Source organism: Delphinus delphis, chromosome 9 (genome assembly GCF_949987515.2).
Source record: "Delphinus delphis chromosome 9, mDelDel1.2, whole genome shotgun sequence".
Lineage (NCBI taxonomy): Eukaryota > Metazoa > Chordata > Mammalia > Artiodactyla > Delphinidae > Delphinus > Delphinus delphis.
In genome coordinates this window covers 71,152,127-71,174,328 of record NC_082691.1, presented here as the reverse complement: position 1 = coordinate 71,174,328, position 22,202 = coordinate 71,152,127, and the positions used below count along the sequence as shown (strand labels likewise).

General features: G+C 33.8%; 1 protein-coding gene across 1 annotated transcript in view; it reads left to right on the top strand.

The window, feature by feature from the left end:
• Positions 1 to 22,202, top strand: part of SAMTOR (S-adenosylmethionine sensor upstream of mTORC1) — an 89,615-nt gene that overhangs the window by 14,620 nt on the left and 52,793 nt on the right. The window contains exons 2-3 of the mRNA XM_060020755.1: positions 3,019 to 3,160; positions 19,893 to 20,063. Of these exons, the coding sequence (XP_059876738.1) occupies positions 3,019 to 3,160; positions 19,893 to 20,063 (313 nt within the window). The remainder of the gene's footprint in view (positions 1 to 3,018; positions 3,161 to 19,892; positions 20,064 to 22,202) is intronic.

The following is a 22,202-nucleotide window of genomic DNA, read 5'->3' as shown; positions in this document are numbered from 1 at the left end:
ACATATAACATAGTGTATACCTAGTAGTTGGGGTTTGATACTTTTTGTTGAATAAATACATGATTTAAAAGTTCTGGGTCCAGAATGGCTTACATGGACCATAGTGAATATGTCAGGTTCATATCTCTATTAGAGCAGATACCACATTTTAATACATCTTCTCCCCTTCCTTTGATGCCAGTACTTGCTCGTTAGCTTTATTATTCTCTATAGTGTTTGACCTAGAGTATTTTCCCAGCAAATCTGTTGAAGGAATGAAAAGTATGTACAATTGCATTAGTTTCAATTATATATTAAGTGTACTGACTTTATTAATCACGTTAATCTCAGTATCAGCATATTTAGAGAGTCTGGAGACTCTTAAATGTTAGTGAAAACATTAAATAGAAGTTTACAATCAGTTTGATAGGCTTACAGACAAAATGTGAATCCTTCCTCAAAACTTTAGTAGAGCAGATAGTAAGCCTTAAAACTACATAAAAAATTGAAGTATTTAAAGAGAATTTTGAGTGTGAGAAACTAGAGGTCATCTAAAAAGCTGAAGGGCAATAGGTTTCCACATATATATAAACTCGTCTTTGTATCTCATAACTAGTAGAATAATTCTAGGGTAAATTGAGTTTCACAGTATACGATGTTATAGTAAGGACTCTGAGAATTTATAGTAGATGCCTTTTGCGGCTCACAGCATACCATTGGTCCTTGGGTGTGGTGGACAAACACTGTGAGCTCAGAGGCACTTGACCCCGACGGAGTCCCATTTTAAATGTGTGTTGCTTTCTTTTCTATTTTTCACCTTTTTCCAACACTGATGGAGCCCACTGAGGGAATCCCCTTTTTCAGTGCCTAAGTGTAGACTTAGAGGTACAGGTTGTTAACAACCCTCAGTTAATGGGGGATAGTAACTGATAGATAAATGCTCCAGCCTCCCATCCTTTAGGTATACAATTCCAGAGGCTTTCTGTATGCTTCTGTGCTGCCCACAGCAGCAGCCTCAGTAATGCACCCTTGTATTAGCATTTTCTCCTCCCTTAACTTGTTCTCCCCACTCTCTCACTCCTGTTTCATAGGGTTCCCTCCTAAATAGACTACTTGAACCCAGGTCCTTGTCTTAAGTTGTACCTTCTGTAGAATCTAAACTAAGAAGTCTTAAAAAAAGGAAATCTGTTTAAGTATGTTAAACATAGCTTTTCCCGAACGTATTTGATCTTAAAACTTTTGTTTGAATGACTTCTATTACCAGAAAATGTAGTAAATTTATGTATTTATTTATAATATGTACATTACATAAGACAGTGAAACTTACATATTCAAACAAAGGGCCTTTTAGAGTTGACGATATCCATCTCAAAAAAAGATAAAGCACCTTTAAAATAATACTGTACCTTAATGAATCATTTGACATCAAGTCTGATGAGTAAAGTCAGGAATAGTCTTATGAACATCATAGGTTTATTAAGGTATCATTAATCAAAGTATTTGTTTCAAAGACTTTACTTCCTGTAGTCCTACTTAGATACTTGATAAATAACTACATCTGAAAGATGTTACTAAAACTGAGGGGTTTTTCTTTGAGAATGTAGAAAAAGTTGTTTGCCTGCTTGTTTTCAGTGGACAGTTATTGCCAACCTGCTGTATAACAAATTGAGAGCCCTGTCACTACACAAATATTAGTGATTAATGAAAATATTATTGTATAAGAACATAACCATGAAAAAAGAGAAAGCTTTTCATTCTTTTGGGGTTTAAAGTCAATATTCAGACCAAGGCTGAGACTGATACATATTCATCTTAACTAAGCAATGTGAGTGTGAGGGCATATTTGGTACCCTTATTGCTCTTTCTGGTATTGGTCAAACTAGAAGGCTAATAGTTTGGTTTTCAGCTCAGTATGTGCTGGGCTAAGTGCTTAAAATAACCAGTAAAGTTTTTCAAATTTTGAATAGATAAGTGTTGTTAAATTTGAACTATTATAATTCCTTTTCTGTTAAAAAAAAAACCAACTCTTAAATACTGGAATCTAATTGTCTCACCTGGGGAAAGAACTTGAATATAATTATCATCCCCAAATTTGGTTGTTGTATTTATGTTTTTAAGTTTATTCTGTCGCTAAACAATTGCCTATATTTGAACATGTGGCAAGAGAACCTAGATTATGTCTAAGAACATTGATTGAAGCCAACTTGATAATTTTTTTTACTCTTTTACCTTTACAATTATGTAAATGTTATTTATTTGATTGTGGCATATTCATACCTTTCTTTATCAGAACTCACATTGATTTTTCAAATTAAATATGATGACTGATCTAATTAAAAAAGAAAAAAGGTAGTAGCTGGAAGTAATGCTGTGGCCAGATAATGTAGTCAGCTTATAATTTTTATTCATCTTATAAAGACTCAAAACTTTGGAGAGTTTTCCAAGGTAATTTCTCTAGCAACGTTTTTGCACTAGGATTATAATTTTTTAAGTGTAGTATGCCTACAGCAAGTCCAAGTGTATCAATACACAACCATTTAATTTGCATGCTAATTTACGTTGCCATCTCACTTATCAACCCCTTTTAATATAGAAAACTGATAAATTTGTAGAGATCCAAGAAAATAACAGACAAGAAGAAGGATTAAGTGGCTTCTCTGTTGCTGCAAGGTCGTATTGCCCAATGGTAGCAGGACAATTAATGTTTGAATGCCCAGCCATACTTGTCCCCTACCAGGATGTTTTTGGTTTATAAATTGATAACTTGTGTATGTCTACTTGTATTTATTAGTTTTATTCAGCTTCACAAATCCATCTGTTTAAAATGGTAAAATTTATTTGGTTATCAAATCATCATGGTTAAAATGATGGATCCAATTTGCATAAAGGAACTTCGAAAATTATGAAGTTTAAACTTCATAGAATTTTACTTCATGAGTTTGCTTTTATTCGTCTTTAAATAATTGTAGATTATGCTGAAGCTTTTAGGAGCCTGATGTATTTTAAGTCAACTTAATTTAATTTTTTCCTTGTTTTTAGTGGGAGATTTTGATAAGATCTGGCGAGAACATTGTGAGGATGAGGAAACACTTTGTGAATATGCTGTTGCAATGAAAAATTTGGCAGATAATCATTGGGCAAAAACTTGTGAGGGCGAAGGTCGTATTGAATGGTGTTGTAGGTGAGTGTTTTTATGAACTAACAGTTTTGGTTTCTAATGTATTATTTAAATTCTTAAGTCTAAGTAATGCCGTATATGATTCATTGTACCAAAATAGAAATGTTTTAAAACAGATGATGTCTTTTAAATAGCTTCTTCCCATTGCCTCACTTTCTCTATGTTTATTTCATTCACCATTTTTTAATCAAAATGTTTTTCTTTGATATAACTTAAATTTCTTTGTTTCAACTTTTTAAGTGTATAACTTTAAATACATTTGTTTAATTAAGCATTGGTACATTTAAAATATGAGATTTAGCACTTGACTCATCATTAATAAGTTATAGTATAGAAAGTTCTTTAGATAATTATATTTGGATTCAAGTAAAAATGAATACTTTCCATTCTTTAAAGCTGAAAACATCTTAAAAGTTTCCAAATCCTGAATTTTTATATGTGATTCAGGGTATTCCAGCACTTATATTGACTTTGGATAATGTTTATTTTCTCATAGCAGAGCTTCTAATTTTAAAAACATCAGAAAATGGAATACTGCTGATCATTTCTCTCAAGTGGTAAAATAATAAGAATGAATTTGTATATTGACTGAATTTAAAAATCAATTCCCAGAAAACAAAACATTATCTTTCTGCTTGGACAATAAGTTTATGGTAACTTTAGGTTTATATTTCATTTCAATTATCTTTTATTCAAAGTTTCTGTTTTGATTTCATTTAAAAGTTATATAATAGTGCCTATTTCATTTATTCAATAAATAATCCAGAGAAAAATATGTATTTTACTTCGTTCTTTTATTTATTCATTTAATAAATAACTTTAAGTGATTGTCTTCTGTGTACCAGTCACATCATAGGCATTGTGAGTATAGCACTCAACCAAACAGATAAAATCCTTGCTCTCATTGAACTTACATGCTAGTGAGGGTTAGAAGCAAGAAACAATACATAAGTTAAATATACACTAGGTCAGATAATGGTAAGTGCTGTGAGAAAAATAAAGCAAGGAGAAATAAAACAATTTTAAAGAGGGTAGACAGAGAAGGCCTCACTAAAGTGATGTGTAAAAGACATGAAGGAAGTAAGAGAGCAAGCCTTAACAAGTCCAGAGGCCTTGAGACAGGAGCTTGCTGGCATGTTTCAGAAACAGCAAGGAGACCTGTTTGGCTAGAACAGAATGAGAAGGGGAGAGTGATAGAAAATAAGATAACAAACAGCTAGATTTTGTAGGATCTTGTGGACCATTGTGGAGACATTGGCCTTTATTCTGCATGAGATGCGAAGTCATTAAATGTTTTAAGAAGAAAAAGTTACAGGATCTTACTAATCTTTTGAAATGTGTCAAGGATTTTTAAGAACTAATTGTAGTGTTAAGATAGATTATAGAAAAGGCAAGGATGTTAGTAAGGAAACCAGTTAGGAAGCTGCTACAGTAATCAAGGCACAAAGTTATAGTGAAACAGTTTTCTTGGAGAAGGAGAGAGTGAATGGACAGACAGTGTGGTAGGATTAATGCTCAAATGAGTATAATGACTTAAGAGAGGAGCAGGGGAGATGGTGATGTATACATGGTGGTGATTATGATGATATGTAAGAAGTGAGCTGAAAATGTGAGGTAGGTGAGGAACAGTGAAAAGATTGGTATTATCAATGGATTGTGGAGCCAAAGAATTGTGGAGTTGAGGAACTAAAGGAAGGAGCCAGAATAATAAGAAATGAGATGCTTGGGATTAAAATGTTTGGGTTTTTTTTTTTCTTTTTCTAGAGAAAAAATGGTTATAAATGTGACTGTTCTACGGAGTATACATTTCTCCTTCAAGCTAAGAAACGCAAATTGAGGCATACTACTGAGCCAAATATTTCCCTTGTGACACAAAGTAATAATGTAATCCAATCAGGAAGTCAGTACCATCGCTATTTAAGACCAACATTCTTTGCTCTTAGCAGCACTGCTTTTAAATTAGTATTCCAATACATCAGGCAAGCTCTCAGACTTTATTTCAAATACCACTTTGATATGTGGTATTCTCATAGGAGCATTTGCTTGTACCTTCCACTTGAATAATGAATATGCCTCACACTTCGCTCTTCTTTCTTCTTCCTCAGATTTGTGTTTTTATCAGTAGTTTTTGTATCTACATGTGTTCTGAAAGAGGTTATTTTTAGGTCAAACTGCTGAAAAAGAACATTAATAAGAATTTAGGTCAAACTGCTGAAAAATAACAGTGGCAAAATATGGTAAAAAGATGTTACTATGGAAAGTAATCCCAAGAGAAGTTTTATAGTGTCTTTACTTTAAACTTAAAACTAGGTTGGGGAAAAAAGGCTTCAAAGCAATATTGAATTTTGAAATGAGTTATCTGTATTTCTAACTTGGGTTATATGTATTTCCTTTCCCTGTTGACAATTCTAAGAGAGCAGTGTCACTCTGAAAAGCTAAAATCAGCTTTAAAAGGGGTTTGACAAAAGTTTACTTCCAGTAGTTATACTTAAAACTTTAGAGGAATTCGATATGTGAAATAAGTCTTACTGACATTACCTTGCTGAGATTTTGTTGACTGTTTAGCTTGAAGAATTATACATAAGATTTCCTTCTAAAAATTAGTAAAATTTTATTTGTAATATGAAGTATTTAAATTAGAAACAAAACACAATATAAAGTTATAGTTGTATGTTTAATAAAAGAATTTACCTTTTCTAACTCTCCACACAGAGGAAGGAACATATAAACACACCATTTCCTGAACCATTTGAAAGTAAATTGCAGATGACATGACATTTCATCTCCATCTCCTACATAACCACAATACTATAAACACATTAAGACAATTAACAGTAATTTCCTAAAATATCTAGTTCATAAAATTCAGATTTTTGTTATTGTCCCCATAACATGCTTTATAATTTTTTTCCCCTAAATCAAGGCTTGTGCTTTGGTGGTTAAATTTTTTAGGTTATTGTTTTTGTTTTCCCTAACATTGCATTGTTTTTAGAGAAATGTCAGTTGATTTGTAAAATATACCACATTCTGTATTTTGTGATTGTTGGTTTGAGGTGATTAGTAGCATTGTTCAAATATTCTGTATATCCTTACTGATTTTTCTTTTTGGCCTTCTATCAGTTACCAAAAGAGATGTTTCCAAGATATCATTTTACTTAATTTTTCTATAATAATTTGGCTCTTCTTTAAAGATTTCATTTTCTATTGAAGTTCTCCATATTTTCATCTATTCAGTTAATATTTTTCTCTATTAAAAAATTTATAATAGTTATTTAAGTCCTTGTCAGCTTATTCCAACATAAAATTAATCTGTGGTTCTGTTTCTTTTGGCTGTTTTTTTCTTTTGGTTATGGATCATTTTTTCTGCTTCCTTGTATGTCTGGTAATTTTAAAAGTACACTGGGTTGGCCAAAAAAGTTTGTTCGGGTTTTTTCGTAACCGCTTACAGAAAAACCCGAACGAACTTTTTGGCCAACCCATATATACTGGCATTATGTTTAGAAGAGACTGGGGTAAATATTATTTTCCCAGAGAGGGCATGGTTTTTTCTCTGATAGGCAGCTGGGATAAGAGATTGAACACTTTGATCTTATCAGGAGTTAGGCTGGGTTGAAGCTTGATTACCACTTTAGATAGTTTCAATTCACATCTGGCTTCAAATGCCTTGAGAGTGAGTCTTGTTCTGTGTATATTACAGGTACCAACCTGTAGCAGGACTCTGGGACCTAAGCCCATGGAAGAGTGCAGAGAATTTTTTTGCTTTTTTAGTCCCACTCCAAGTCTCCAGTGCTCCCCCCTCCCCTATCTTTTTCTTACTTGAAAAAAGACCTATGGGGGAAGGCAGGAGAATGGCGAGAACAATCTCTGCATTTGGGTTTCTTAAAGTTTCCAGTGTGTCACTCCATTCTAAGCAGCCATTGAAAGCTCTGCTGCTTTTCCTTTAATCGAACAAAATTCCTCTACCTTGGAAGGCTTGATCCTTCACCACTCATGCTCCTTTTCAGCAAATGCACAAAGTGCCTGTGGTCCCTTCCATTAGACCTCTTTGCGTACTCAGTTCTCTTGATTTCTTTTTAATACATTATTTTTAGATTGTGTAGGTTTTTTTCTTTTTTCCTAGTTATAGCACAACCAGGGGTCTATTGTGATTATCTGTATCCTAATCCAAAACTAGCTTTGTGTCTTTGTTTTGGATTTATTTGATTGTTTTATCATGGTGCCATTTAACTACTTCCTTAGTCTCCTTTATTTCTTGTAAACTGAACATTGAGTCTAAAGTGTTGATTCAGGTCCCAGATTTTTGCCAAAATATTTATTAGGTGAAACTGCATACTTCACGTTGCATCACGTTAGCAAGTTCTTATTGTCAGGTTATTCCACTGTTAGAGACGATAAATTTTGCCATTTGGTTAAGGTGGTAACTACTAGATCCTTCCATTGTAAACTTATGTTTTCCTTTTGTAATTAGCAAGTCATACGTAGAGTGACATTTTTGGCTTGTGAATCAATCTTGTCTCCCAACAATCTTTCAACTAACAGGTTTACTCCATTTATTAAATAAATTTGGGGTGGTAAAATGATTTTTTTAGTTGTATCATTCCTTGCATTTATTAGCGGTCATTCTTCTGTAAATAAAAACTTTCCCTTATGAACAGGGAATGATTACATGTTTTCTGGAAAGGCTAGGTAAAAGTAAACATATACATGTAATTCTTTCTGTTTAATTAGCAATTTTCAGAGTAAGGAGTTGGTGTAATGGTCAATTCCAATTGTGACAAGTGAGTTGTGGTTTTGTTGTTGTTGTTTGGTTGGTTGGTTTGGTTTTGGTGGGTTTTGTCTGTTTGTTTTTGGAATATCACTGCAGGCTATTGGATTCACTTTTTCCATCAGTCTTTGATTTGTGTTTGAGTGTGTGTTTGTGTTCAAATTAATCTGTATTTAGCCAGTGGGAGCCTCTTCAAAGCTGGCTTCTTGGTTCTGACAGCACCTTTGAGCACTTCTTGCTATCTACTACAAGATAAGCTTTACCTTCCCAGTCAAGACCTACAATCAAGGAGCCTTAGTTTCTTGTAGTGAGAAATAGAAATTAAGATCTGGGCACTAGATATGCTTCTGCGGTGTCCTTTCTTCTAGACTTTTTCACTGAACAGAAATATTATATAGTCTTAAATTCATAATTGGTATTTGCTATTCAAATGTAACATTACAGGTTTTTTGCCTAACTTCTCTGTTTTATATTTCTATATTATCTCTTCTGTTACTCTGAAGGACTTAGTTTGGAATAACATCAACATATTTGCTTTGTTCTATAGTTCACATAAAATGGTTTCAAAATTACAGTACCAATTCTACTTCTAACAATAAACTGAGTGAAGTTTAAGATTTCTTTGCAGTTCTTTCGTCTTTAGAACATATCTCACTAAGGGTCAGAATACTGTGTGTAAAAGTTACATGAAACAATTCTTTTGTGTATGGTTATGTTACCAATTTACTATGCAGTTAGTTTCACTTTGTTTTATGGGCTTTTTTCTTATTTTCTTTTAATCTGGGGGAATATAAGGCATTTACATGGTTCAAAAGTCAAAACTTTACAAAAAGGTATACTCAGAATAGGCTCCCTTCCATTTTCTTCATTTGTTTCTTGTTTCTCCTTTTTGAAGAAATAAGCAAATTCATACAATGTATATACATGTATCCACCCTGTCTTATCTCTTCAAGTGGTACATGTTTTATACTCTCTTTTGTACGTTTCATTTTTACTTAATATTATGTCATGGAGTTCATTCTATTTGATATTGTATTAATCAGGGTTCTCCAGAGAATTGGCTCATGTGTTTGTAAAGGCTGACAAGTCCCAAGATCTGCAGGATGAGTTGACACGCCAGAGACCCAGGAGTTCCAAACCAGTGGTATAATTCCTATCCTGAGGCCAGCAGGCTCGAGACCCAGGAAGAGCTGCTGTTTCAGTTTGAGTCCAAGGCAGGAAAAATTCAGTGTTCCAGTTGAAAGGCAGTCAGGCAAGAAGAATCTCTCGTACTCTGAGGAGTGTCAGCTTTTTTGTTTTATGCAGACCTTCAAGTGATGGGATACAGCCTACCCTCATTAAGAAGGACAATCTGCTTTACTCAGTCTACCCATTTAAATGTTAGTCTCATCCAGAAATATCCTGACAGAAATACCCAGAACATTTGACCAGATATTTAGGCACCCCGTAGCCCAGTCAAGTTGACACATAAATTGACCACCACAAGTATATAGATGTTTTCCTCATTTTGTTAAGTTACATACAAGCTTTTTCTGTTACAAATAGTGCTGTAACGAATAACCTTGTGCATATTCATTTTGTATTTTTGGCATTGTATCTTTGTAGACGTGGAATTGCAGAGTAAAAGAGTAAATGCATATGTGATTTTGTTGGATATTGCCACATCACCCTCCATAGAGGTTATATCATTTAATTCCACCAGCAAAAATGACAATACCTGTTTCTCCAAAATCTTACCAACAGAGTATGTTGCCTACCTGTTGAATTTTTGCCAGTCTGATAGATGGGAATTGATATCTCTATGTGATTTTAATTTATGTGTCTCTTATGAATGATGTTGAGTACGTTTTCATATACTTAGGAAATATTTGCCTTTTCTTTCTGTGAATTATATGTTTGTGTTTTTGATGCTTTTTTTCCTAACGGTTTTTGGTCCCTTTTTTCTTGATTTTTTTTTAGAGCTCTGTATATAATTTAGAGATATGTGCCCTTTTTCTTTGAGTTTGTATCTTTTGCCATGCAGGTTTTTGTTTTGCCATGCAGAAGGTTTTTGTTTTCACATAATCAGATATATCTGTCTCTTCTTTTATTGCTTCAAGATTCCAGTTGTCTTAGAAAAGCTTTTCTGATTCCCAGACTGTAAGAATTCCTGTTAGAAATTCACTCATGTTTTCTTGTAGTACTTTTATGGTAATCATTTTTTTTTTGACATTTAGATCTCTGACCTCTTTGGAATTCATTCCAGTGTTTGTTGCAAAGTATAGATCTACCCCTCCCCAATAGTTATTTATTTCTCCAACATCATTTATGAAAACGTCTACCTTTTCTACAGTGATTTGACATATACTTACGTGATATACCAAGATTCCCCACATAATTGGTTCTGTTTTAGGACTTCCTGTAATGATTCCTTGTCTATATCATTTAATCCATGCTATTCTATATCATTCTTCCGCCTCCCCACCACCATTCTTCTTTCTCAGGATTTTCTTGGTTATTCTTGGTTTTTTTTTTCACCATATGTACTTTAGAATCAACGGGTCTAACTAAATTTTTTTTTTAACATCTTTATTGGGGTATAATTGCTTTACAATGGTGTGTTAGTTTCTGCTTTATAACAAAGTGAATCAGTTATACATATACATATGTTCCCATATCTCTTCCCTCTTGCGTCTCCCTCCCTCCCACCCTCCCTATCCCACCCCTCCAGGCGGTCACAAAGCACCGAGCCGATTTCCCTGTGCCATGCGGCTGCTTCCCACTAGCTATCTACCTTACGTTTGTTAGTGTATATATGTCCATGCCTCTCTCTCGCCCTGTCACAGCTCACCCTTCCCCCTCCCCATATCCTCAAGTCCATTCTCCAGTAGATCTGTGTCTTTATTCCTGTCTTACCCCTAGGTTCTTCATGACATTTTTTTCCCTTAAATTCCATATATATGTGTTAGCATACGGTATTTGTCTTTCTCTTTCTGACTTACTTCACTCTGTATGACAGACTCTAGGTCTATCCACCTCATTACAAATAGCTCAATTTCGTTTCTTTTTATGGCTGATAACTAAATTTTCTAAAGTTTGTATTTTTATTGGGATTACCTTAAATTTTTTAATAACTGGAAAAAAGTGGAATTTTTATAATGTTGAGTCATTGTATCCATGAAAAAGTTATATATCCTTCCATTTGTTCTAGTCCACTTTTGAATTTTCAGTAGTGTTTTAAGGTTTTCTGTATAGTGATTATGCACATTTCTTATTATGTTGATTCCTAGGTACTTTATCATTTGTTGCTATTATAAATGAAATCTTTCCTTCCGTTGTATATCCTAACAGGCTATTGTTTGTATACATGTGGAGGCTTTTGATTTTTGTATGTTTTACATCCTGTTTTACTGAATTCTCTTACTGTTTGTATTACTTTGTGATTGATTCTTTTGGATTCTCTAGGTATATTATCATATCTGTGTATACATAGAGTTTTATTTCTTTCTGTCCAATTCATTTAACTAATTATTTTTCTCTTGTCTGTTGCATTAGCTATGTTTTACTCATTCAGTGATGTGTGTGGTATGTCCCCATTATATAAGTTGCTGGCTTTTTTGGCTGATATATAGATACAATTTAACTGTTAGGAAGCATTCACCAAGCCCTGATTGATTGATTGATTTTATTAGGAATAGCTGTTGGATATTGTTGAATGTCCTTTCAGTATCTATGGAAATGAATGTTTTCTCCTTGATTTGTGAATATAGTGAATTATATGGAAGGATTTTTTATATTGAATAATCCTCATATTCTTGAGATACATACTCGGTCATATTTGATTCTGTTTGTTAAAATTTTATTTCATATTTTACATTGATATTTATTTTTATATTTTGTATTTTATATTTCTGTATTTTTTGTAGACATTCTCACACCTGATTATCATTGTATTTGCTCCATAACAAATGACTTTAGAAAATTTTCCTTTGTTTATATGGTCTGGAACTGTTTAAACAGTTTTGGCGTTGCCTAATTTGTACTTGTGTGTTTTATTTATAGAGGTGACTGAGTGATGGCATGGAGAGGTCATTGCCATTGAAAGAATTTATTACTTACATGCCCTGAGAGAAGTGGGTATGCCATGTCACACAGGGAAGCACCACATTTGGTCAGGAGGCAGAAGCAGGAGTGAGGGGAAAAAATAGACCTGATCCTTTATAGGGTTTACATGGGAAAGGCAAAGCAGTGTAAACAGTATAGGACTGGCTAGTTTGAATAATTTTGGTGGGCTTTGGAACATACGAGCTGTCCCTAACTGTCTGGTACCTGGACCTGAGTTAATTTAGGGTTTGGGAAACATGGACTTGTGTGAGAGTTAAATAAAGGAAATGGTTGGGTTGCAACCCATAGTTGCAACTCTGAGAGGCGCGCTCCCAAGTAAGTTGTTTATTATCTTTAGGAATTAGCTAGCCTTGGAGAGGCAGTTTCTCCCTGGGTCTGTAAGGCCCTCCCAGATGTCAGAACATCCTAAGTTACAGAAAATTAAAAGCTTGATAAATACAGGGGTTATCTGATTTTTGAAGCCTTGGTAGAATTCCTCAGTGGATACTGATGCTTTTTGGTGAAGCAACTCTTTGATAACTTTCTCTTATTTCATCTATGAATTTTGGGTTTGTTTAAATTTTGCAATTTAATTGCAAAATTAACTGCAGTTTATTAATTCTACCAGTAATCAAGAGTCAAGTTTAATAAATTTTCCTATATCCTATATTTAATATACTTACCTAGAAAAATTATGTTTCATCTAAGTTTTCAGCTTTATTTGTATAAAGTTATACAAATTAAAGAACCAGTTTATGTATTTATTTGTTGGTTCTGTTTTTTCCCAACATTAATATCTTACTCCCTTTTTTTTGTTTTACTTTTTTCCCCTAATCCTTTGAGTTAGATATTTATTTTATTTATTTTGATTCTTTCATTTGTATTGATATAAATATTAAAGGTCTGAATTTTCCTCAGGTCGCTGTTTTAGTGCATTTCTTAGATTCTGACTTGTGGTGGTTTTGTTATTGTTTTTTAGAAGTTCTGTGATTTTTATTAGTACTTTGACTCCAGAGTTATTTAACTTTTAAAAAAATTTGCAGGTGAAGTGAATTTTTTGTTTTATTTTGTTATTAGTTCTAGCCTTATTGCGTTGAGATTGGATGATTTTGTCTTATTTTTCCTATGGCTCTTACTGTAGTTTTATTTGTGACCTAATACATGTATATGGTAATTTTTGTGAATATTCCATGTGCACTTGAAAAAGAATAGAGTGAAGTTTGTTATGCAGTGATAAGATAAACCTTATTATGCTCTTTAGGGCTTCTGTAACCTTACTTATTGTTCATTTACTTGATTGAGAGTGGTGTGTTAAAGTTCCCTGTTTTTAGTTTTGCCTGTTTCTCCATGCATCTCATGGAGTTTCTGCTTTGTAAGGATGGCTGCTATGATACATAGTACATGGCTTCACTGGGAATTGTGGTCTTCAGCATGATAAAGTATCCTTTCTTAATTCATTTAATGCTTTTTATTCTCTACCAGCCTCTTCTTCAACATTTCCCAGTCATCTCATAGATGAAGTTCATGCTTTAATAATCTTGCAACTGTGACATTCTATGAGTTCTTACCTACCAAAAGCTATATTTCTGTAGTTTTGTTACAAGGTGCATAACTTGGCTAGATATAAAATCCTTGACTCACACTTTATTTCCTTCAGTTTTGAAAAACAAAATGTTGCTCTATTTTAGTCTCATTTTGTATCGTTTCCCCTTTTTCTCCCCCCGCCACACCCCCCTTGCCTTTTCCCTGCACTCTCTATTGAACCATTTGAAAGTCAGTTGCAGAGATCACAAGACTTTTGCTCCTGAATCCTTCAGTGTGTATCATTGCACTTAGTTGTTATCCCTCTTTGGTCTTCTTTAATCTAGGAAAATTCTCGGTCTTTTATGACATGGACATTTTGTAAAGTCAAAGTTTTACAGACTGTCTCTCAGTTTAGATTTGTATGGTTGTTTCTTTGTGATTAGGTTCAAGTTAAGCATATTATTAGCAAGAATATCACATAGGTGATATTGTATCCTTCTCAGGGTACTGCATCAAGAGGTACATGATCTATTCTGTGTTCTTTTTTTTTTTTCTTTCAAATAGTCATTATTGTTTTAGAGCAGTTTTAGGTTCACAGCAAAATTAAGCAGAAAATACAGGTAGTTCCCATACATCCTGACCCCACACATAGGCAGTCACATCACAATCAACATCCATCTATAGTGCTACCTTTGTTACAGTTGATGAACCCACACTGACACATCATTAGAATCCAAAGTCCATAGTTTACATTAGGGTTCACTTTTGGTATTATATATTTTATGGGTTTTGAAAAATATATAATGACAAGTATCCACCATTATAGTATCATACAGAACAGTTTCACTGCTCTAAAAATCCTCTGTGCTCCAACTGTTAATTTCTTCTCCCCCCAACTTCCCCCCATACCCAGCAACCACTGACTGTTTTACCGTCTCCATAGTTCTGCCTTTTCTAGAATGTATGTAGGTGGAATTAAGGTATTTAACCTTTTCATATTGACATCTTTCACTTAATAATGTGCATTTAAGGTTCCACCATGTCTTTCTTGGCTTGATAGCTTATTTCTTTTTAGTGGTGAATAATATTCCATCGTGTAGATGGATCAAAGCTTGTTTATCCTTTCAGCTACTGAAGGATATCTTGGTTGCTTCCACATTTTGGCAGTTACGAACAAAACTGCTGTAGAGACTTCCCTGGTGGTCCAGTGATAAAGAATCCACTTTACAATGCAGGGGACGCAGATTCGATCTCTGGTCAGGGAACTAAGATCCCACATGCTGTGGGGCAACTAAACCTGCGCACCACAACTATTGAGCTCGAGTGCCTCAACTAGAGAGCCTGCGTGCCACAAACAACAGAGCCTGTGCTCTCTGGAGCCCGTGCTCCACAACTAGAGAGAGAAAACCCAAACGCCACAACTAGGGAGAAGCCTGTGTGGCACAACGAAAGATCCCACATGCCTCAATGAAGACCCTGTGTGCTGCAACTAAGACCCGAAGCAGTCAAAAATAAATAAAGTAAATAAATAAATAAATCTTAAAAAAAAAAAACTGTTGTAAACATCCATCTGCCGGTTGTTGTGTGGAAGTAAGTGTTCAACTCTTTTTGGAAATACCATGAAACTTGATTGCTAGATTATATGGGAAGAGTATATTTAGTTTTGTGGGAAATTACCTAACTGTCTTCCAAAGTGACTATACCATTTTGCATTACCACTAGCAGTGAATGAGAGTTCTTGTTGCTCCACACCAGCGTTTGCTGGTGTTAGTGTTTTGGTTTTCTGTCATTCTAATAATGTGTAGTAGTATCTCATTGCTATTTTAATTTGCATTTCCCCAATGACATGTGATATGGAGAGTCTTTTTCTTATGCTTATTTGATATCTGCACCTTCTTTAGTGAGGTGTCTGTTAGGTCTTTTGCCCATTTTTTAATCAAGTTGTTTGTTTTCGTAACGTTGAGTTTCGAGGGTCCTTCATATATTTTGGATAACAGTCTTTTATGAGATAGATCTTTTGAAAATATTTTCTCCTAGTCTATGGCTTGTTTTCTCATTCTATTGACATTGTCTTTTGCAGAAGTTTTTTATTTTAATTAAATCTAGTGTCTCAGTTTTTTTTTTTAAGGGTTGTGACTTAGATTTGGCAATGACTTTTTAGATATAACACCCAAGTTCATCTAGATTTTCTCCTAAAAATTTATAAAACTCTCTTAAGAGTTTTAGAGTTTTGTGTTTTACATTTAGGTCTGTGATCCATTTGGAGTTAATTTTTGTGAAGAGTGTAATATCTGTGTCAGGGTTTATTTTTTTGGCATGTCGATATCCAGTTGTTCCAGCACTATTTGTTGAAAAGACTGTCTTTACTCCACTGTATTACTCCACTGCTCCTTTGTCAAAGATCAGTTGAATGTATTTACATGGATCTATATCTGGGCTCTCTCTTCTGTTCCATTGATCTACTTGTCTATTGTTCTGCCTACAACATACTGTCCTTGATTACTAATAGTAATGGTATAGTTACAGCTTTATATTAAGTCTTGAAATCAGATGGTGTCAGTCCTCCAACTTTGTTCATCACCCTCAGTATTGTGTTGGCTATTCTGGGTCCTTTGCTTATCCATGTACACTTTAGAATCCATTTGTTTTATCTATAAGATATTTTGCTCTGCTTTTGATTGGGATTGTGTTGAATGTATAAGTCAATTTGGGAAGAGCTAACATAGTGACAGTATTGAGTCTTCCTATTCATATTCATGGAATATCTATTTATGTAGTTCTTCTTTATCCTCAGTTTTCTATTTAATTTCAAATTTGAAATGTTTTTCATATCTGCATTGCTTAATTATGTATAATTAATATTGAAGTGTTGTTACAGTTTTCTTCTCTTTTATAACTGTTATTTTCTGTGTTTTTGAGAATTTTCATCCACTGGAAAGTTTTGATATCTTTCTCTTCCCTTCTAATAGAAACTTGTACGATTGCTGGATTCATTGGACATCTCTTTTATGTGTTTTGTCTTTTATGTTAGACTGTGTATAGAGGTATAGGTAGAGGTTTGGGTGCTTGCTTTGTTTCTTAATTCCAAAGATCCTTGCTTGATTGCTACAGATATGAAAGTGGAGTTCCTTTAATAAGTATTGTCCTCTTTTGGCTGATTTATGAATTTTTAATAGGTTTAACTTATGTCAGTATGCTCTTTATTCTTAATTGATTCTTTCCCTTTATCAACACACCTCCAGAGATACCCCCTTTTTTCAAGGTGCTTCCTTTCTCCCTCAGAAATAATATCTTCACAGAGCTCTCACCTTTGGTGACAGCCCTTCCCATATACATTCCAGACTTTTTTCTTTTGGTCTTCCTGTGCCTAATGCCTTGTTTCACTATGTCCCATAAGTCTTAAGATCTCTCCATTCAGAGTTGGACTCTCTCTGTGGTGAACCTTAGCTAGTATTATCGATTTTTCTGTGCCACCTCTAAGACCCCATCATACCTTCCTCTCTTACACAGTCCTCATCTGACTCTGTACTTCGGGTAACTCCAAAGCCAACTCAGTTGGCCTCAGATTTTTATTTCCCCAATTACATGTAAAATAAGGTGCTATTCCTGTTTCCTAGTTATGCCATAGGTGTGAACTGTGTGTGCTTTTATTTGCTCTTCCTAATGTTTTGTATATTTTTTGGAAGTTTTGTAGGGAGATTGGGGTTTAGATGGTGGTTATTATCCTATGAGTATCTGGAATTCTAGCCCTTTAAGTATTTTGCAGTCAAGTGTCTAGGTAACATTGAGATTGAACCACATAAAATTGCAATTTTTGTGGGTCAGGAACTACTGAATATCAGCAGCTCTTTGTGGTTCTACCTAATAGAAAGGTAAGTAATCTCTTTACCCTTGTGTTTCATGCCTTAGTGAAATATTATATGATAAAGGTATTATTTTTAGTATTAATTCCAAGGTGATTCAGGCTATATTTTTCAATCAACCTTACTGAGGTTTAATTAATATTCAATAAAATATACCCATTCTAGTGTACAGTTCAGTGAGTAATGACAGTTGTTTACACTTGTGTAACCATCACCACTGTCTAGATACAGAACTTTTCCACGACTCTAAAAAGCTCTAGTGTACACCTCTGTAGTCAGCCCACCCCCCACTCGAAGAAACCACTAAACCATTTCTGTCATTAGATTAGATTTCTAAAAAAGACCACATTCCTAAATAGGCCTGTCAGTCTTGCATGATCTGAAGTTTGTTTACCTCTCCAGTGTCATGTGGCTGTCATTCCTCTCTATATGTGTGTTGGCCTTAGGGCCTTTTCACTTATGAGTCCATCCATCCATTTTCTGCCTGGCAGTTTAAATTTCACATGCCTTGAACTGATGTCTATCTCTGCGGGATCCATGATGCTTTTCTGTTCCATGCCTTTGCTCATGCTGTTCTCTCTGCCAGGAAAGCACTTTCCTCCTTAACTAACATTCTTCCTAGCCTGATTTATTCCTACTTATCTTCCTAAAATCAGCTTATACTACTGATTTTAGATTGGGCGTTAGGTATTTATCAATTGTATTTTCTTTACTATTGGGTTGGCCCCAAAATTTCTTTTGGAAACCCACACAAACTTTTTGGCCAACCCAATATATAATTATTTGTCTCCTTCACTAGTCTGAGCTCCTTGAGGGCAGCAATGCCTTCTTCAATTTGTTTTTCCATCACCTATGTGCCTGGCACATGATAGGTACTTAATAAATGTTTGATTAATGATAAATGAGTTTCAACTCCTGTATATAATTTGAGTTAAAATTAAATCTCCATAGGATAAGTTAAAGAAGTCTTTATTAGATACTTAGACAAACTGAAATTGAACTAATAGCATCCTTTAAGTGTGAGGAGAAATAAGCATTGTTTCGTTAGACACCATAGTTCTACTTGCTGAAATCAGTTTTAAATTAATTTTTCACTTCTTCTCTAGCCATGTGTTTTTGAAACTGCACCAAGGAGTGTTTATGGAGAAAAATAGTCTAGCTTGTTCAGAGTATGAGCTATATGGAATAATAATGTGGTTTAAGAATCTAAAAATAAAGAAAATTTGTTTAGTTTCATTTACATTCACTTTAAGCTTTGATAAGTATATCAGTTAATTGTCTAAGTATGTATCTTCTGTCATATTGTAAGCTCAAGGGCCAGAGGCAGATCATACCAGTCTTGCTTCCTTTAAGTTTTTTGTCTTTAATAGCTAGTAAGTGTTTTGAGTTGATTCTGTGGTTCATGTTTATTGTCCTGTTACATACCCAGGCATGGTACCCTACTATTTTCACCCTAAAATTGTATTAGGTATGAAGAAAATTGTTTAATCTTAATGCCAGTCATCAGTTTCTGATTACGGATAACAACCTGATATGGGCTAAACTAAATGAGTTTGAAATAATACATCTTGAAAAATCTGCATTTTAATATCCATTTATATTATAAGAATTGGGACAAGCAGTAGTGGCCTCTTGATGGACAGGAATAATTTCCAAGTGTTATAAAAATCACTATTATGTTAAAACCTTTGTTCTCTCTGAATGTATACCTTTATAATATGATACCATTTTTACCTTAACCAGATTTTTATGTTCTTCTTTCAGAGCAAATAGCATGATTCTTAATATTTTGGCAACCTGATTTTGTGACTTTTTTTTTTAACAGCAATTGGATATAGTTTAATGGAGCTTCTCTTTTGTGTGATAACTATACATATATATATATTTTATTGGTATAGTTGTTTTACAATGTTGTGGTAGTTTCTACTGTACAGCGAAGTGAATCAGCCATATGTATACATATATCTTGCTTTTTTGGATTTCCTTCCCATTTAGGTCAACACAGAGCACTAAGTAGAGTTCCCTGTGCTATACAGCAGGTTCTCATTAGTTATCTGTTTTATACATATTAGTGTATATATGTGTGACTTTGTTTTTATAAACTAGGAGGGATCTGAAAAACAACTGTCTACTACCAGCAGAGCTGGCTCAGAGTTAACTGTGACTACTTTTTGAATTCTGTCACTGAATAACAGAGTTATTTAAGCTTTTCTGGAGGAACTTATGTTTTAGCTAAGAATAAAGTTCAGCAAAACATACAGGCACATTGTACTTCTGAAAAAACACTTTTAAACATAATCTATGATCATGCTTTGTTGTATGGTAATTTTAAAAATTTGAAAATGCTACAGGTGCTCAAACTTACCTCAATGTGACATTTTAAAAATAGGACACTATAATTTGAAAATTTCCCATTTTGATTAATAAAGGTTAATATTTTCCCATTTTATTTTATATTCATACCTATTGTTTTAAAATATAACTTTATTTTGCCTTGTAGTGTATGCAGAGAATATTTTCAAAATGGTGGGAAGAGAAAAGCACTTGAAAAAGATGAAAAAAGAGCTGTACTCGCCACTAAGACCACTCCAGCCTTAAATACGCATGAATCTTCTAAACTTGAAGGTCATTTAACCAACCTCAGCTTTACAAACCCTGAATTTATAACTGAGTAAGTATACTTTTCTACTTAGATTATTAACATTATCCTGGATAGCTGTGTTAATAATGTAAAATAGTGTAATGGTTTACACCAAGTAGTGGGCATTTTGCTTGCTTCTCTGGTCGTATGTTAGTCTGAGAAATGTAAATTTGTTATATTATTAGGTAGGAAAGTAGCATAAAATTTTAAGGGATATCTGGGAAACTAGTAGTTCCATAACATCGATTGTTCTCACTAAAAATGAGAAAGAATCATTCATTAAATGTTACATTTTATGGTAATACAAAGAATCAAAACAGTGAAATCCAATTAAATTAAATATAAAGTGTCTATCCACTGACAAATCACAAATAAGGAATTAATGGAAGATTATTAATAGAACCAATTCCCATTACTTTATTTTCAATATAAAAATCTGCCTGCTGGTAATATTTATATATATGCATATAGGCATAAATTTTATTTAATAAGTACATGAGTATTTTCCCAGTTTTACTGAGATATAATTGACATGTAACACTGTTTAACACATACAACAAAGTGATTTAATATATGTATATATTGTGAAATGATTACCACAGTAAGTTTAGTTAACCATCCCTCACCTCACCTAACTACCATTTTTTTTCCTTATGAGAACTTTTAGCAATTTTCAAATATACAATACAGTATTGTTAACTATAGTTACCATGCTGGATATTACATCTCCAGAACTTATTTATCTTATAATTGGAAGTACCTTTCACCCAATCCCTAAATTTGTGATCTGACAGTCACAAATCTGATTTTGTTTCTATGAGTTTGACTTTTTTTTTTGACTCTACATAGAAGTAAGATCATACAGTATTTGTCTTTTCGTGTCTGACTTACTTAGTGCAGTGACCTCAAGGTCCATCCATGTTGTTGCAAATGGCAGGATTTCCCATTTTTTATGGCTAAATAATATTTCATTGTGTATGTATTATAATCCAATTAATTTTAGTAGTATTAAAATTATTTATATACCTTAGTACCAGAATAAATTTGTGGAATCAAGTAATATTGTATTACTCTCTTGAAAATGTTAAGCTCGAATAATTCTAGAAACATTCCTAATAGACACTGCAGGCTAACCATGGAAATAAAATTAAATTAACCTCTTAAAACATTTCCAAACCTGTAGATATCAACATAACATTACCTTTGGTTACTTTGATTTTATACCATGTTGAAATATTATCTAGTTAGGTATAAGCAGTTTCATTCAAAAATTAATATATACCTTTGATTAGTTCTGTAGGAAAAGATCTTTACCTTTATTCAAAGGTTACTACAAAGCTTACAAAGCATAATGAGTTACTAAACATCTTATAACTCAGGTGTTACGAACATTCTTGAATATTTTTAAAATATTGACCAGCATAAGAAATTATATAGTTAACAGTGCTATCAAAAACAGGTACATATGGAAAATGTGAACCCTAGAATTTCTATATCGTTCTTTTTTATAGTCTCTGTTTCATTGTTGAGATTACTTTGTTTGTTAAGTCATTGTCATATTTTCCTTTTACTCTTCTGAACGTGGTTTCTTTGAATTCTTTGAACATTTTTATAATAGCTGATTTGAGGTCTTTGCTAAATACAACATTTGGGCTCACTCAGAATCTATTTACTGCTCTTTTTCTTGAATATGGACTACACTTTCCTGTTTTTCTCTGCATGTCTCATAATTTTTTGTTGAAAACTGTCCAGTATATTTTTGAAGTTATAGAAACTCTTGTTTTGGATTTTTCCCCAAGGAGGATGGCGATGGTGGTGGTGGTTTTTAGTAATCTCCCTGCACTTAATCTGTGGAGTCTGTTTCCCTGGTAGTTTGTACATTACTATTATTTTTATTTTTTTAGGCTGGTTTCCTACAGTTTGTACTTGTGTCTGCACAGATTAGGGGTCAATGATAGGTCAGAGGTTGTGCTCAAACACCTCTCCAGCCTGTAAGGCTCCCACCCTCTGCCAGTGGATGTGTGTTGATTTGGGAGTACATTTAAAATTCAGGCAGTTTCCAAGTCTGCCTCACTTTTTGCTTTCCATCAGGCCCTCGTGGGTCTCCCGTGCATGTTCATTTAGCCTCCCAATCAACCAAGGCTATGTGGAAAGCTTATTTAGCCCTTC